At 40.4% G+C, this 17,527-nt stretch overlaps 1 protein-coding gene across 1 annotated transcript in view; it reads left to right on the plus strand.

Annotated features, from left to right (window-relative positions):
* TBXAS1 (thromboxane A synthase 1) overlaps window positions 1–17,527 on the plus strand; it is a 237,014-nt gene that overhangs the window by 146,547 nt on the left and 72,940 nt on the right. The window contains exons 7-8 of the mRNA XM_036401669.1: window positions 177–325; window positions 2,296–2,426. Of these exons, the coding sequence (XP_036257562.1) occupies window positions 177–325; window positions 2,296–2,426 (280 nt within the window). The remainder of the gene's footprint in view (window positions 1–176; window positions 326–2,295; window positions 2,427–17,527) is intronic.

A 17,527-nucleotide genomic window follows, 5' to 3' on the forward strand; every position in this document is an offset into this window, starting at 1 on the left:
GTCAAGCAGCACCATTTGTCAGAATGATGGAAACATCTCTTTTTGGCAAAGCTCAAATCTAAAAGCAAAAGGAAACTCAGTGGCAAAAATTAATGCTGTGTGATGTTCGTAGAAGCAAGATATTAATGGGTATGTGATTTGTAGATAATAATTTATCATTCTTCAATTAAATGCAGGTGTTACAACTGCTTTACCTTGGATGTTGTTGGTAGCGTAGCTTTTGGCACTGAGGTGGACTCTCAGAAGAATCCTGATGACCCCTTTGTAAAGAATTGCAGAACGTTCTTTGAAATGTCTTTGTTTAAGCCTCTTCTCATTCTAATCCGTGAGTATAGTCTACATTTATCTACTTTTTTGTGGTAATTACATAAAAGTCATTCTCAAATTGCAAAATTGCTTCATGCTGAAGCCAGAGTAGGAAATATTATAGGTGACATTACTTCAGAGGGATTCAGAATGCAACCCACTGGTCACTTCTACCTTTGAGATTTCCATCATGTGCTCTACAGGTCTTGGCACCATTAATGAAACTTACTCCAGAAACTGAGAGTCCAGGAACACAATGCTCCTGGTTCATCTGACAGGAAAGTTTCTGGGTCCTGCAGTTTCTACAGTACTTGTTTTAATACACTTCTCACTAAAACAGAGTAATTGCCCTTTGGGACCTAAGTGTAAAATTTTTGTGCACTTGATTTGCTTAGTAGAGATTGAAATCCCGCCCATTATGAACCCACTGAAGAGGTGGACGAGTATAAACAGATTGTGTAAGTACTTCCAATTCTTTTTTGAACACTGTCCACAGCCTGGTTGATGGCTCTGAAGGATAAAGATCACAAGCGTCCTGAAGAGAGTGCATTTATTTTAGATTAATAGATAGGCAATGCAAGAGTGGGGTATAAAACCACGTAGTTCTAGGCTATGAAAGCTTAGGCTTCATGGTGGTGGTGATCCTGATAATTCAAGGGCAGTAAGAATCACAGCTGAGGAAGCCATAGCATAATCAAGGCTTTTGAGGTTTTATCATCTTGTTATCTGCACACAGTAGTATCAGGTGGCACAGTGGCAAAGTTTCCTGTGCCCATCTGATCCTGCTGGCATTACAGATTGCACCTGTACTCGCAGCACATCAACTGTTTCCTTCTGGAGCTGTGTATCCAAATTGCCCTGGGGTTAACATTTAACCTGATTGCAAAATGTGATTTGTGACCAATTTCTTAAGGGACAGAAATGTGCCCCTATATATCTGAGAGCAGTGTGTCCTTCATTAAAGAAAAGTTTCTGAAATGTTTGGAGTTGGATTCCTTGATTCATCTCTTTCTGCTTGTTCATTAATGTGAGAATTTCCACAATGTAGTTGCCCTGTTGGCAGGACAGGGTTTTTCCAGTTATTGATTTGTTAGTCTTAAGTTGTTCATAAGTTAATGAGGGGTTTATTAGAATATAAGGCTTCACTCAGGTTTCTAGGTTGTGACTATAAAAATATGGACTGGAGACCATCCTTTTGATAATATACCACTTCCTAAGTCTGTGGCCTGTTTAGAGAAGCAGAATAAATAGAATCACACAATAGCATTGGCAGAGACCTTAAAAAGTCATCTAGTCCAATCCCCTGCAATAAGCAGGGATGTCTTCAACCCGGTCAGTTTGCTCAGAACCCTGTCCCTCCTGACCTTGAATGTTCCCAGGGATGAGGCATCCACCACCTCCCTGGGCAAACTGTGCCCCTGTTTTACAAGCTTCATTGTAAAGAACTTCTTCCTTATATCTAATCTGAATTGGCTCTCTTTTCGTTTAAACCCCATAGTCTTTGTCCTTTTGCAAGAGGCCCTGCTAAAGAGCCCCATCCTTCATATAGGTCCCTAATGCTGGAGAGCTGTAAACAGGAATGAAAACTACCCAATTTCACATGTTGGTGCCATAAGCTGCTGGGCCAGTTCAAGATCCCCCACTTTCCCTATGTAATTGTCTGGACAGGTAGGGGAATAATGCTCCCCTTTGTTGTGGTGGTTTTGTGACACCAAAAATCTGAACCAAAATCCCGAGGCATCGTGGAAACAAGCTTGGAAGGAATCTGTCTGGAAAGGGAGTCCTGGCTAGAAGGGCATCTCCAAAAGGGAATCCTCTTTTTCTTCCACCTCACAGGTTGCTAAAGGGAGAGGAAGAGAGGAACAATCAGTTTTCATAAAAGGAACACATCCCACTTGATAAGTTTTATAATATTAAGCAAGAGAAAGGGTGACTATTATATGCCCTCACAGTCTGATTCAATGTTTTCTTCTTTAAAATCTCTTCCAGTTTCTTTCCCATTCATAATGATCCCATTGCTACGCATTTTTCCCAACAAGAAACAAAAGGAACTTAATGAATTTTTTATCCAAACCATAAAAAATGCAATTGTCCACAGACACCAGCAAGATGCAGCTCAGGTAAGACTATTTTGGTTATAAATATATGGATAAGCAAATGTTTTCAGGAAAAACTGGAAGTGGCATAAGCCTCTGTTTGAAAAACAAACTCAATCTCTCTGAACATTCAAAGTGTTTTAGTGAAGATTTGATTAATTTTTAGCTTTGTGTACCATCAGGCAGAATTGTTAACACATTCCAATATTGCTTCTCCTAGTATTTCTCTTCAAGAAAGGATGCAGAAAAGTTGGATCTGGGATGACTTCTCAGCCCAGTTTCTAGAGCCATAAGGAAGGATTCAGCCTGTGGGGTTTTTTTTTCTATCCTAAAGTCATGTGTCACGTCTATACTACTTTTCCTCAAGGACCAGAGGGGGAAAAAAACCCCACTGAGTGTTTCAACCCAGTTTCTCCCTAAGAACTGAAGCAGGTTTCACAGAGCCCTGTGCCAGTTCTTGCTGCTTTGGAACTTGGGAAGAATCTGAGTGTCTGCTTAGAGCAGTCACTTGAGCTGAGATGGCTAAATGGAAAGGTACTAAATTCCACCTGAAGTGTGCAAATGAATGGCTGCCCATCGATAGCAAATCATTTGTTACCTCTTTTTTTGGACATAAGGCATGCTGAGGAGGTTTTTTGTGTTTGTTTTTGTCAGTCTTGTTTTATGAAGTGTGTGAAGGCATATACACTTTCATTAAAGTCTCTCTATTTTTGATATATGAAGCATTTGGAACGTAGACATCTGCTTTGGTTCTGTGATACAAAAGTTTCTTTTGGACAAAAGAAGAGCAAGCATGAAAGGAAATTAAATCCCAAGATTTCTTTTAATTTAATTTTATTTTTCCTTTATTTTCCTTTTTTCCATTAAGTTTCATCTTGTTTCATTTCATTCCTTGACTTGTCATTTCATTCCTTTCATGAAATGAAATCCCAAGATTTCATTTAATTTAATGTTGCATTTCAAATAATTTCATTTTTTAATTTCAGTTTTCTAAATTTAATTTAATTTAATTTCATTCTTTGATTTGGCATGTCATTTCCTTTCATGAAAGGAAAGAAAAAGAAATCTCAAGTTTTCATCTAATTCTATTTTGGTATGTTTCCTTTAATTTCTTTAAATTTAACTTCATTTCATTTCAATTAATTCCCTTGAATTTCTTTTCATTTCATTCCTTGACTTTTCATTTCATTTTCATTCATGACATGAAATCCCAAGATTTCATTTAATTTCTTTGTTTCATTTAATTTATTTTCATTTTTTGGGGTTTTTTTAATAAAAATTAATTTCCCTTTATCCCATGATGTTTCATTTAATTTAATTTTATTATTTGATTTTTCATTTTATTTCATGAAATGAATTTTCATTTGATGAAAGGATATGAAATCTCAAGATTTCATTTCTTTAGGTTTCCTTTCATTTCTTTTCATATTTTTTCATTTAATTTTTTTTGCATTCCACTTCATTTCCTTTTATTGCGTGAAGTTTCATTTCATTTCTTTTCATGGAGGAATATGGATGTGTAGTGAGAAACAAAGAATATCGGAGAGAATTCCATTTTTGAGGTAACTGAAACAAATTTTTGCATGAGAATTGGCATGAAACACACAACATCCACATGAAGGAAGCTGTTAATATTAAGGTGTAAGAGATGCTTCTTGCCTCTCTGAGATGAAGAGTAATGCTGATGGAGTAACAGCACGGGTGAGAATGGATCCTCCCAACTTATTCTCACAGCTTCACCCCACAGCTGCCACTTTTCAGGATAAAATAGATTTTAAGGTTTACCCTACATTACTTCCAGGACACATTAAAAAAATTAAATTTATATTCAAATATATTGCTGCTCTTTGACTTTTTCTGCAGCGATGTCTCACTTCTACATTTGTTGCAGTTTATCCCTACATGCTGCTTGCTGTTCCTTCAGCCCACCTTCATCAGTCTTTGCTTTTCTTTTCATCTGAAGGATGGTAAGCACCACTGAGTGGCCACAAACAGCTGGTGTTTCATAAACAGGGTTCCTGGCCCAGGCTGAGTGCTGCAGGAATATCTTCTGGCAGTGATGATGTGTATAAACTGCTTGCAGGCACCTCATTTCTACTGCATAGGTCCAGTGTGAACTTTTAATGACCTGCAGATGTGGCTGTAGGTATGGACAGCTTTAAATCAAAGATTCATGCCAATAGGGTCTGCATGGAAAGTCTGTTCTGTATATGAATTATGAAAGGATAAAAGGGACAATGAAACAACCTAATGTGGATTAAAAGTGGTTGCTGTGTTAACTGTTATTAATGAAATGCAGTGTGTTTGTGGCTGTAGCACTGAGGGGGTCCACCATGGTGGGCTAAACCCTTCACTGTGCTGGTCACTCCCTTAAACAAGGGACAGCACAGAAAAAAGCAAGATTGTAGTGACAAGATCAAGAGGCAGAAGTCTGCATAATGCAGCCTGTTTGCAGGCTACAGAGGTTGATGGGCCAGAGGCTTAAGGCTCTATTGGAGGGGTATTGGGAGGTGCTGTGAGAGATAACACATGGTAGTAGCTGCCCAACACCAGGACAATGTGGGGGAAAGTGCAAGGTCTGTGTGTGCCTTAGCAGTGTGTGCACAATTCCATGGCTGCCTGCAGACCTGTCTGCTCCTGGGCTTTTGCTTGGTTTGCAAAATTGGCATATGGGAGCTATTTTAAGTGCTAGGAGTTAGACTACTAGGGACATATTTCTTAATGCAAATTAAGTCTCCTTTGCAGTTCAGGATCATTATTGTTCAAAAGTGACTGGAAAGTTTGGAGCTTTCCTTTTTTTCCCTTTTCACTGCCTACGTTCTATATCTCCTTATAGAATTTTGAATGTTTTAGGTTGGTGGCACATGAGTCTTGTTACAAATATAAGCAACTAATATTTGCCAGAGACATAAAAATGGTGTGTAAAACAGAACAAAACACAGGTTTTTTTCAATTTAATGCAGAAATTAAATTTGTAGAGATGAGGTGTCCCAGATAGCCCTGCATGTGAATGAGAATGATGTCCTCTGTCCTAGGTCTCGTACTATGAAATGTACCCACTGAAACCAGTTGGAGTTTTGGCACTGAATTTTAATAAGGCCAAGATATAACTAGCAGCCACTGGTTCTTTGTGCTAATAATGAGAGCTATAAGCAAAGTCTTATGGTCTCCCTGAGGTGCATTAGGCCAATGGGTATTCCTTAGTTTGCTACACTCCTAGATGTTACATTGTGTGTGCATCTTTTACTCCCCATTGATTTTATCACCACTAAAAATGCTTTGGGGTTCTTTTCTTGAGGGGAGGGAGGAGGGAGGATAAAAAAAAGCCTTTGGAACAAACTGTAAAACAGTGAAAAGCTCCACGACAGTGATTTAGCTGAAACTTGTCTTCCTCTCATCTACAGCTAATGTGAACAAAGAATAAAGAAAGGCCAAAAAACAATGTGACAAGCAAAATCAGCCTGTTATCATCCCTTTTCTATCAGTAAATGAAACAATGCTTCTGAATGCCTAAAGATAATCCCTTGGTAGATAGTAATTCTACAGCCAGGTTTAGATCTAATAATACGCTTGCAGCTTATATGAGATCTGTGATGTCACTTTCTCTCATCCCCTCGGTTAGTGGTGCAGATGTCATTTTAATTATATATTATCTTTCTGTGGTCACTCAAATAATTCTAGTCCTGGATATTCCACTCATTTGGCTTATGTACAAAAACATTTAATGCCTGTACTTTAGAAATTTTAATACATTACATTTATTCATGGATTCAAATTATTGTAAAAGGCTTTTCCCACTATTTACAGAAGAGCAAATTTACCCAGCTCAGAAGAAACAGCACAAATTTAATGCACCACTTACCACCTACTTTAAAGGATCCAGCAAGATTTAAATGTTCAAATACCTTACCCTGATTATCTGTCCAGGTTTAAATTTTTCCCTGAGGCAAAATATTTCCAAAGACAGGGCAGATAGACTATTTGTTTACTTCAATAAATGATACTTTGATAGATTTTCATTTAATAATCTGATATACAAATTGTTTTTGTGTTAGAGCTATTTTGATATCCTGTTATAGCTCAGTTCTTAACCTACTGGTTTCTTTTAAATTATGATGTCTAGATGAAGGAGTCTTTCACAGTCCTCAAAACTGAGACTCCTTCAGCAACTGTGGGTTGAAACTAAGCCCCCTGTCAGCAGATGAAAGTTCAGAGTTTCATTTGTAATCCATAGTAATAACAACAATTGTACTGTAACAATTTAAGGTTATTGATTATTTTTGGAAAATCACAACAAACCTGGGGGAAAATCCACTATTGAAAATGCTCATCCTTTAGCAAGGAGAATTGGAGAATTCATAGAGGCTTCAACACTTTCTTCTGATATTTCCTGATTTTTCCAGTCATACTGCCTGCTGTGAATGTGTAATTCAAGGTCACATAATCCATGCTTGGCCAGTAGTGATCTGATGATGTTTCTGATGGCCATCAGCTGCTTCTTGGTGTTCTCAAGACAATTTGGAATGAGAGGGTGACAAAGCACAGGGAAAGTATCACCAGAACTATTCTCTGGCATCTCAGTTTGCTGTTCACTCAGTTTGGCTGGAGCCTTATGGACTACTTGAGTGTTTTTAATGCAAAGGCAGAGCAGACGGAAGGAACAACATGAGAAGAGTGAAGGCTCTGCTGCTGGGGGCCATGCTTCCCTTTGAGCCCTGTGGTGTAAAGCCACTCAGAAGCTGTACAGTGGTGTCAGTCCTGGTGATGATTTGGCCTCCTTTTAATTGGTGAGGCTCTAGGATGCTCTGTAGTCTGCTGTGCCAGGTACAGATCAAAAGAGGTTGTCCTCTGGTCAACAATTGCAACCTCCTCCAGCTTTCCCTGCTTTCCATCCTCATTCCTGGCCAGTCTTTTCCCTGATCACTGGTAGCTACAGTCAGTGGCTCTGCTTTTCCCAGGCTGCCTGTACACCTGGGCAGGCAGGAGGGATTCCTAGTGAGTGGAAGTCCTTTGGTTTTTCAGCATCAGCCATGGGAGCCTAAAAAGGTCAGAAGACTGCATTTTGAGTAACTCTGAAATTAAGGTATTTAAATACTTGCAAAGTGGGGGGTGGACTTCTCTTGCTCTAAGGACTAGCAAAGGAAACATGCTATAAAGAAGAAGTAACTTTTAATATCTTTCTGGGAAATTATGGCTGGGTTAGAGTTTTAATCTCTGGTACACTGATTCCCAGGGATAAACATGCAGTGATCTCCCCTAAGGGGAAGAGGGACATGTGTGTGTGTACCTGCATTCTGGAGGATAAGTGACAATCTGAAAACCTAATTACTGTGACACTCTGTTCTTTTCTCTTCCTTCCCCAGCAGTTCCCTGGAGTCTTTCCTTTTCATGAACTAATGAACTATTTTATTCAAGAGCTGCTTGAAATGAGTTGAGCAGAGGTAATCCTCCTGAAAAAGTCTGATCCTCTCCTTGTCAAGGGAAAACTATACAATTACAAAGAAAAGTTAGTTAAAAATTTGCTAAATGCTATGTACATTCCACGAGCTATGTGTGTGTGTTTGAACTGTGTAAATGCAATACAGATGTTTAATAGTAGATATTTTTCTACAGAAACAGCAGATGGGAGGATTAGACACCTTCTAATAGTGTGCAGTATTCTTGCCTTTGTAAAAAACCAAGCAAAATTTGTGGTGGTGTCCATGTAAGGATACACACTATATGGCAATATTAAATAATCGAATTTTATGGATTAATAAAGTCAGTAAAACAAAGGATCAGTCTGGTCCTTTTGTTTTTCTGAGTCTGTTGGAGAGATGCTGTGATTCCGTTCTACTGGGCTGTTCTCACAGTTTGATCATCCCATTATCCACTGCCTTTGTCAGGTGGAAGTATGGACTTTCCAGAGAGGTAAATGTGTGTTTTAAAGATATAGAGGAAATGTGGGCTAAATATGGAGTTGAACACAGTTCTGAAACCTCTATTTCTGCTGCTGTTAGCAGAAGGGTATAATTGCTCTAGAATATGTTTAAAAACTTTTGAACATTAAATCTGGTGTCTCTGCTTGGGCAGCATGCAGTGTATCTGAAGAAAAAAAAAGTAGCGTTGTATTAAAATAAATTTTAGTTATTCACCTTATTTAAAAGTCAAGCCATTTGCTTGTGGTTTGTCTTCCTTCCTTCCCATATTTGAATAATTTTTAAAAATTGTTTATTTTATTTTTCTTGAAGATGTAACGAGTTTTATAACTTTCTCAATATTTCTGAAGTGGGTATTTAAACATAACAAAGCCACAAAACCTTGAATGGAAATGAACTTGAAATCCCTATTACTTTAGGGCACCTGTTGAAATTTCTTGATCACCCTGTTGATATCTTTCCAAGGAGGAACTACAGGCTTACCAAATGTGATCTTTGGGTTTCAGGCCTGGGCTGAAGTGTCTGGCTGAGGTTCTTTCATCATGAAATGCAGCTCTGCAGCCTCTCTGCTCAAAAGAGATTAAGGACAGAACAAGTAACAAGAGTGGTGCCTTTCTTGCCTCCCTGAGGTGTGCAGGAAGAGATTTGCATTACTGCTCTATCTGTTCCAGTTGTACAGCCCAGAACACCTGTGAGCCCAGGGCTTTGTGGGCACTATGACCACAAGAAGTTAGCAAATGTCTGCTTGGTTGCCTGTTGCCAGCCAGCACTAGCAGCTCTGCTTGCTGTTGCTGACCCTTTGCTCTAAGGCAATGTTTTACTGTCTCCTTGCTTGTGGCTCAGAGTGCTTCATGGACTCTAGACAAGGAATAGGCAGATGGTAGCATGTATATATTATCTGCCCCACTCCAGCAAACCCTGCAGCAGCCCTAACAACATAATCTTGGCATCTGTGATTCTTTCTCTGATGCCTCTGCCTCTCTCCATTCCCTTTTGATTTTTCTCAAGCACTGCAGTCCACTTCCACTTCTTCAGGAGTGATGTCCCTATCCCATAATTCACACATGCCAGCCACCTCAGCTATACTCTGGGGTCCAAGGTGCCATCTCCTTGACTTCTTGGACCACCACTCACACAATCACAGAATTATTTAGATTATAAAAGGCCTTTCAGTTTGTTAAGTCTCACCCATTAATCCAGCACTGTCAAGTCCACCACTAAACACACCTATATGACTTTTAGATACCTCCAGGGTTAGTAATTGAACCCCTTCCCTGGGCAACATACTCCAACAACTGACCACCCTATTGGCAAAGAGATTTTTCCTAATATCCAATCAAAAACCTTCTTTGGCACAATTTGAGGCCATTTTCTCTTTTCATATTACTTGGGGAAAAAAAGACCAACCCCCACCTAACTCCAGCCTCCTTTCAGGTGGTTGTAGAGAGTGATAAGGTTCCTCCTGAGCCTCCTTTTCTCCAGGCTACATAACCCCAGCTCCCTCAGCTGCTCCTCATCAGACTGGTGTTCCAGACCCTTCTCCAGCTTCAGTGCCCTTTTCTGGACGTGCTCCAGCACCTCAATGTCTTTCCTGTAGTGAGGGGCCCAAAACTGAATACAGCACTCGAGGTGCAGCCTCAGCAGTGCCAAGTGCAGGTGATGACTGTGCTTCATGACCTTGCTTCAGTTGGCAAGACCATAGACTTGTGCTAATGGACAGAAAGTAAATTGAAGCACCAGGGTGTTCATGGTGTTTAATCTGGTTAAGTCTTTGCATATCCACAGTTGCCAAGAATGATCGTGCAGATAGTACCAGGAAAATATGAGTATCTATGCAGAGAAAGCCAACTTCATATTCTAAGGGATGTGTGGTGGAGCTCCTTCAGAGGCCCTTCAAAAATTTGTAAGTTTGACCATTTCTGGGCAGAACGGGAGGTTCAGATGCTCCCTGTAGCACTCTTAATCCACAGGAAGTCACTAAACCAACAGGATGCCTTCAGAGGTAAAAGGAGGAAGGACTTAAGTGCTTCTGTCAATAAGTTTTGTGTGTATTTTCCTCTTGTTTTCACTAGCTGTTGTGAGAAGTGAAGATGGACATTTGGCTTTGCCAATCTACAGCATATTAGAAATGTCTTCTATTGGAGAAGGGTGGGATCTTTAGCACTGAAAAAAGGCTTTGTCATCTAGAGTGAAAATAAATAAAATCACATGTTCAGTTGTTGGTAATGTCAAGGTTTTAAAGACTTTTAAGAATTGTGTTTGCCTGGTAAAATCAATCTCGTAAAATACCGTTTATTGAAAATCCAGATAAAAAGATAGCTTAAGGACTCTTCCAAATAATGTTTGCAGTAAAATTTCTCTGAAAAACTGGAAGAGGAAAGAGTTGAAAGGCAAACCTGCTTTTTCAAAGAAGCCACCCCCATCACTGAAGGAGAGATGAAAAGTCCTTTTTTCTTTTTTTTCCTTTTTCTGCATGCTGGTTGTTGTGGTGATATCCTATTTTTCCTCTTCTTGATACTGAAGGGCATGAAATTGTCACAGCTCTATTTTATGTGTCCAGTAAAATAAGGTGAGCAAGAGCTCATTGTGCTGTGAAGGTGGTGTCCAGAGAAAACTGGCCTTTGTCACTGAGTTTTGTGGTGGTGTGATGAGCACAAGGGGAAAAAAGAGGATAAGAAAGCAAAAGAAATTAGGAGGTTGCTTCTTATAAGGGCCTGGGTCTCTGCCATGTAGACCTGGCTCACCTCATCATAATTTTTTTGCTTTACCCTCCTTTATGATCATGAAGGGAACCTGTGCTTGCTATCCAGAGTGAGGTTCAAACATAGCAAATCCTGTTTATGCCTGTGGTAATTCCCTGTAGGCAATAACGTCAGTGCTGGCCACTTGTCCCAGCCTGATCCTGTGCTAGTAATGAGTATTCGCAGCATGCATTTCAGTGTCTGATTAAATCTTTCTGAAAGGCCATCTGTTTGAGGAGGATGTGGCATTGGCTTTAATACTTTTTTATACCTAGTACTCAATGCTGCTCTTTCATGACCTTAGACATAAAGTTTGTCCCCTTGGTTAGTTAGAAACTTTCCTGATACTCTTATCAGAGAAAATAATTGAACCAGGGCTGTTGCAACCTGGTGGGTCACTGGATATATTTGGGGAAATGTTCCTGGATGCTGAAGCCACAGAAATTTCACATAACCAATGAGACTTTGTTGTGTTCAGGGCTAAGAAAAAGGTCTCTGTTTTCTGGGAAGGGAGTAAAGCACATCCAGCTGCCTTTCTTTTATAGTACTCTGAGTAGAATCTGATGTGGTCATATATCTGTTGGTACATGCCAAATCAGTAAGTAATCTGGCCTTTCTGCTGCATGTTTTCATCTGTGCAAAATAGTCAGCCTAAGCAGAGTTAAATTTGTCTTTCAGTGTCATCTTTCTATAGGCTTGGAAGCAGAGTTTCTCTTTGTGATTCTGTTGGCATAAAGCAAGTCTTGCCCAGCCTATCTTTTCCTGCTTCCCGTTGTTGTTTCCTTCATGGTATGGTCTCAACATTCACCCCTTCAGCTGAAAGGGAAAATTGTTACCCTGAAGTTGTGCACATTCCCTTTCTTTTGTAACTTGTCTCTCTTACAGTTCTTCATACCTTCTTTATGTTACCCTTACAGTGTGCTCCCACAGGTTTCTCAGAAGATTCTACTCGAGGTCTCTGAAAGCCCTTCCTTTTCCTGCTTCATCTGTGATCTGGATGTGGGGTTTTCAAATCAGCAAGCAAAAGGAATCTTGCATTAAATTAAATAATCTGAAATTATCTTTCTGCACAGCAGAGCAGTGGTCTTTAATGCCAAGGTGGGATATAAGATCTAATCTTTGTTTACATGGTCTTTTTTTTTGTTTGTTTGTTTTTACTTTTGATCTCAATCTGCAAGGGGCCTATTGACTGGCACTAGGAATTTCATATATTAATTTTACCTTGCTGTTCAGAGTAATAGCATGTTTGGGTACTTTCTCACTACAAGCAGGCTTTCCTCTGACATGTGGAACTAGAGCATAGCATCTAAATTCTTACTTTAGAAAAAATCACAGATTTACTGACCTAATTGTAGCAACAGAGCTTTCTTTTTCTCTGTCAGTTTTAACAATTTCAGTTTTGTCTTTCACATGTCATCCTTTTTTTCCCCTTTTATATGCTGTTGGTCCATCGTCCTTCCTTCCTGAGTCACTTCCAGAACTAGAAGGGGAGTTGCTGCTTTGTGGTATTAGTGGGTGATCTTTGAATTTGTCTCTTAGTCTCTCTGTGTCTCTGTTTGCCTACAGTGACCTCTCTCAGCCCCATGCACTGCCTTCTTTTTGCAGTACAGCATGACCTTTCCTGAAGCAGTTATGGAAAAGCTGTTCCATGATATTTCATTCTTGCTCAACCATCTTGTCCATCTTTTGGCGTGTTTTGATCTCTGGAGGTTTTTCCCTTGATCTGTCTCAGCTGTTGCCATCTACTTGCACTCCTTTGATATTTCTCCCTTTTCTCTCATGTCTACTCACCTTAGGAGATCCATACTCCTACTTAAAAGAGGCACTGACAGTCCATCTTGCCAGCAGGAGAACTCTTTAAGTGGCCAGCATTTAGATGCCAAGTGCATGAAGTCACTTTTCTTTTTAATGTGGTCAGTCTGACCATATCTGTGCACAAAGGCAACCAGCTTTGTTTGCTTGGGGCACTTCTCTTCTTGCCACCCTGTCCAGGCTGCCCTGGGACTGCCTCTCCCTGCCTGCCCTCAGCCTTCTGGAACCAGCAGAGGCTTTTGCGAGATCCCATCCACTCACGACTGTGGATTTTGAGGAGAGTTTGATATTGGAGTTACTTATGGAAAGCAACAGATTGTCTGTCACTGGTAACCTTGAGGACTGAGGGCTTGCTGAAATGTGCCCTCAGTGTCAGCTGGCTACGAGGCAGGAATCCCTGCATGGTGTTTTCCGTCTGCCTTTTGTTAAGAGCAGCCTGAATGGTGGTGGTGATTCCTCTCCCTCCCGAAAATCCACCTATGAAATCCTGCATCTGTGGCAGACAATGATGCCTTGCCCTGGCTTCACAGCCTGTGAGTGTTCAGTGCTTTCTCCTCTTCCTTCACAGCATCTACCCTTCATTTTTCCCTCCTGCTGAGATAAGCAAGCTGTATCTAAGGGAGACAGACTAAAGGGGAGCTGAGCACCTCCTTTCTCTCTTCAACAGAAATTTACACTTTTTAATAATGTAATCTCAATTAAAAACATACCAATTAAAATGGGCTTTTTAGTAGCTCTCTGGGGAGAGGGAGCTATAATTCACATTAAAATGTAAAGCTTCAGAAGCAGGGAGAGCTAGGTGCATTGCAAGTGCCCGAATATTCAGTGATTTTAATTACAGTGGAAACTTGATAAATTGCTTTGTGCCACAATCCATTATTAACAGCTTAATGAATATCACTGCTGCCTCTTTTAAACTGCTCCACGGTGAAAATGATTGTCAGTATTTCAGTTGTGAACTCTGATTTTTTGACATGCCTGTATATTTGCCCCTTAAAGAGAGACAAGGTGGCTCAAAGTCTGCAGGCTTGGCTTTGGGGCTGGGTGAGATCTGCTGGCTGCAGTGTCCTGGGATAGAGAGCCAAGTGGGAAGATGGAGCTTTGGTGTTTCACCGCAACTGGGACTGGCCAGGGTTTAAATCTGCTCCATGCAGTTTAAGAGCAATGTCTTTAAGCATTCAAAGAGCCCAAGAGGGATCACCAGATCATAAGGCTGCCTTTTCACTGTGCTGTTTCTCTGCATGATGCACTGTAAGGATAGGGGGCTGCTTGGGGTGTCTGCTCGGGGCTAAAGGAGAGCAGCAGTGTCACAGCCCCATGGTCAGGCATGCTGCTGCTGAGCTTCTTTTGGAGCGACCGAGGTGCCAGCTGGTTTGAATTTTCCAGGTTTTAGCCAGCAAAAAGCTGACTTGAGGCATGGAATTAGGCAAGTCCTCTTGGAATGCTGAAATGAGACCAGTGATTGTGCTCAGCTTTGAACAGGGATGAAACAGTTATTTTTTTTCTTGACAGTTATTACAGCTGTAATTGTGCTAATGTTATGATGCTACATATTTATATGTATATTTGTAGTAAAATGATATCTTTCCCCCACTTTTCAAAGCAGCTTAATATTTCAAGGATAAAGGTTATTATTAAGAATGATATTATTTTAGATGCTAACAGCAGGTATAGGGGGTTTGTAATTGTGCCCCATTAAAGTGTTAAATCATGGGAATTTAAACAGCCATCATCTGGATTCTATGCAATTTATTATTTATTGTGGGTGTTCTGTTTTCGGTTGATCATGTGGCCGGACCAGAGGGTCACAATCCCAAAGTGAGGTTACCACCAGGTTTTGACAGGATCTTGACTGAGATGCAGGATAGATCTCAGAACAGAAATTACTGGGAACTGTTCTTCTGATTCAGAGAAGTGTCTATATGGGATAAACAGGATTTTTCTGAATATCTTGGGGGTTATTATTCTAATCATGTTTTTCTGTAAAACAACAAAAATGTATTCACTTTCACTGTCTCAGAAATGTTAACCTTACTCATGATGATGTTAACTTGCACCCTGCCAATTACACAGAACCCTCCTGGGTCATTATATCGATAATTGCACGTAGGATTTTATTTTTTTCTTGTGAAAAATCCTTTGTTGACAGAGTAGTAATGATGCCTGTAAGTTCCTTAAGTATTGCTCAGTCAGGGATATGTAAGATATGGGAGATGTCCTCATATATTTGGGGAGAAAGACAGCTTGTATTTGGCATGCTGTTAATGTTTCTATAGTTGTATTTTTTTTATTTTTTTATTTTTTTAGTTTGACTTTAAGAAGCATTCCAGGCTATCATTTTTCATGCACCCCTGTACTGGCAGAGGACAAAGTGGCAGGCTATAATATAAAATGTCATCTAGTTTTTCTTTTGTTCTTTAATTCACGCACACGTGCTGCTTCTGTGTGTTTATCAGTGTGCACAAAATGCCTATATTTGCAAGATAATAGCTGTGTAAATATTAGAAAGTCATATTGAAACTCCGTGAAGGGAAGGAGAGCAGGGGGAGAATCCTTGCTGCTACTGAGGAGCCATCTATTGGATAAAACCCATAACTGAACCCAGCACCCGTGAAGCTGTGGAGGATAACACAGTTTGTTATTGGTCACTGGTTAGCTGAAAATAATCCTTTCCTTCCCAGTGCTCTCACCCACTGTGTTAGAAGCCTGTATCCCTTCATGCACACAAGTCATGAGAGTCAGATATAGATGTGATTTATGTACTTTAGGTAAAAGCCAGTTTAATATAGCTGAAAATCCGGGATAAATCCTAATGTAGGGTGTAGGTGTGATCATGAATGGATAAGCTGGCAGTAGGATTGCCTGCCAGCAGTGGAGAGCAGTTGCTTGAAGAAGTGATAATGAAAATTTTTCCCCCATATTGTTAATACAGAATATGAATAACATTAGTTGTACCTTTTTTTTTTTTTTTTTGAAGCAGTACATGGCATTTATTTCAGTCTCAAAACCATGATCGGTTTAGTTAAAAGAAAATTTTTTTTTGGCTTCCTGAAAATACTTAAGGGCATCACAAAACCAAATAATGAGCTGTTCCTTCCCTCAAAACATATGCAATCTATATGTTGTGTGATGCAGAAAGAAAGGATCTTGAACAAACCCTGAGAAAAATGAGGGAGAGCAGGATGTGAGCAGTAAATTCCCCGAATGGCCCTGAAATATCCTGATGGCTCTTCAAAGTGAGTGGTGGAGCTTTGCAAGAATGTTAAAAGGAGCATATGGGGCTGGAAGAACAAAGAGCAAGAAAGAAATAATGAGATTCCTGTGCATTTTCTTGAATGTGAGTCAACTGCTAAAACAAGAAATTATTATTAATCGGGAATTTAATTTAAGCAAATAAAATAGCAATCTGTGGCAAGTGGAAAAGAGCAGAGGACTGCCAGCAACAGTAGCCTTTAGTCAGCAGTTTGAGTCAGCGGAGGGTCAAGCTTCTGGATGTCAGACAGTTAGCCTAAAACACTCCCTTCCTGCATCCTCCCTTCCTCGTGCAAATAACAGAGGGGAGAGAGCTCAGATGGTTTAGTGGGAGGCCAGATGAGCTTTGGGAGGGGATGCATGCATGCAATGTGAAGTAAGGTGCACAGCTTGCTGCTGGTTGGGGCACAGGTGCCTGCTCCACGTGCTGGCATGCATGGCAGGGCCTGGCCTGAGCTATTCTTTCCCCCATCACTCAGTTATTTCTTTTCTTATCTCTCCACACGGAGTATTCTGATAATGTCACTCCTCCCCCTTCAAGCAGCAAAACACATGTGGGGCAGGGGAAGCTCAGCTACCACACACACAAATCCAATATTTATTGTTTGCATTGCAGTAATGCCAGGAGTCCTTATCAGAGTGGTGTTATCCTGAATGTTTTGCAAATACAGAACAAGGAGGTTGCTGTCCACTGATATTTGCTGCCAATGTCTCTTGCTCACCACAGTGCAGAGATTGGGAAAGCTGGATGGGACTCTCCAGCCCCTGAATTCTGGGCTGCTTTCCGATCCTTCCCCAAGTATGTGTGTGTGTGTGTGATGGAGGGAGCTGTGCTGGTTATGCTGTTGTGCTGTGACCTGGGCTGACACTGCCGGCCCAGTGTGGCAGAGCTGCCAAGCAGCTGCCACAAACTCCATGACATTTCCTTACCATTAAACTGAATTTCATGATGAAAAACTTAGTGCTTGTCTTAAATACCTGAGCCTGGTACTAGGGGAAGCTGCCCAGAGTCAGAGACAGTGGCCAGTTCATTAGAGGTGTAAATAGACCTGGCTGCATACAATCCCTTGATTTTACACTGAACAGCTACAGGAAGGGTTTCCAGCCCTCATGGAAAGCTGTGGGTTTCTCTGTGGGCCCACACAGTTTATGAAGCAACCAAATAGGAGTGTATCTTATTTTTTCCCACCCATACCTGTGGTATCTCTGTATCTTACATAGCATTTCAGCCAAGTCTGGCTTTTGGCTAGGATCTAAAAACCAGTCTGCTCCTGAAAGAGCTGTAAACACCTGTATTAAGATTATATCAACTACAAACAGTTCTGTTCTTTCTCTTAATTCACTAACAGTTAGATCTGAAATTCAAATTGATTTTCATCCCTGGTCTGTGTGGGACCATATG

Source organism: Molothrus ater, chromosome 5, assembly GCF_012460135.2.
Source record: "Molothrus ater isolate BHLD 08-10-18 breed brown headed cowbird chromosome 5, BPBGC_Mater_1.1, whole genome shotgun sequence".
NCBI lineage: Eukaryota > Metazoa > Chordata > Aves > Passeriformes > Icteridae > Molothrus > Molothrus ater.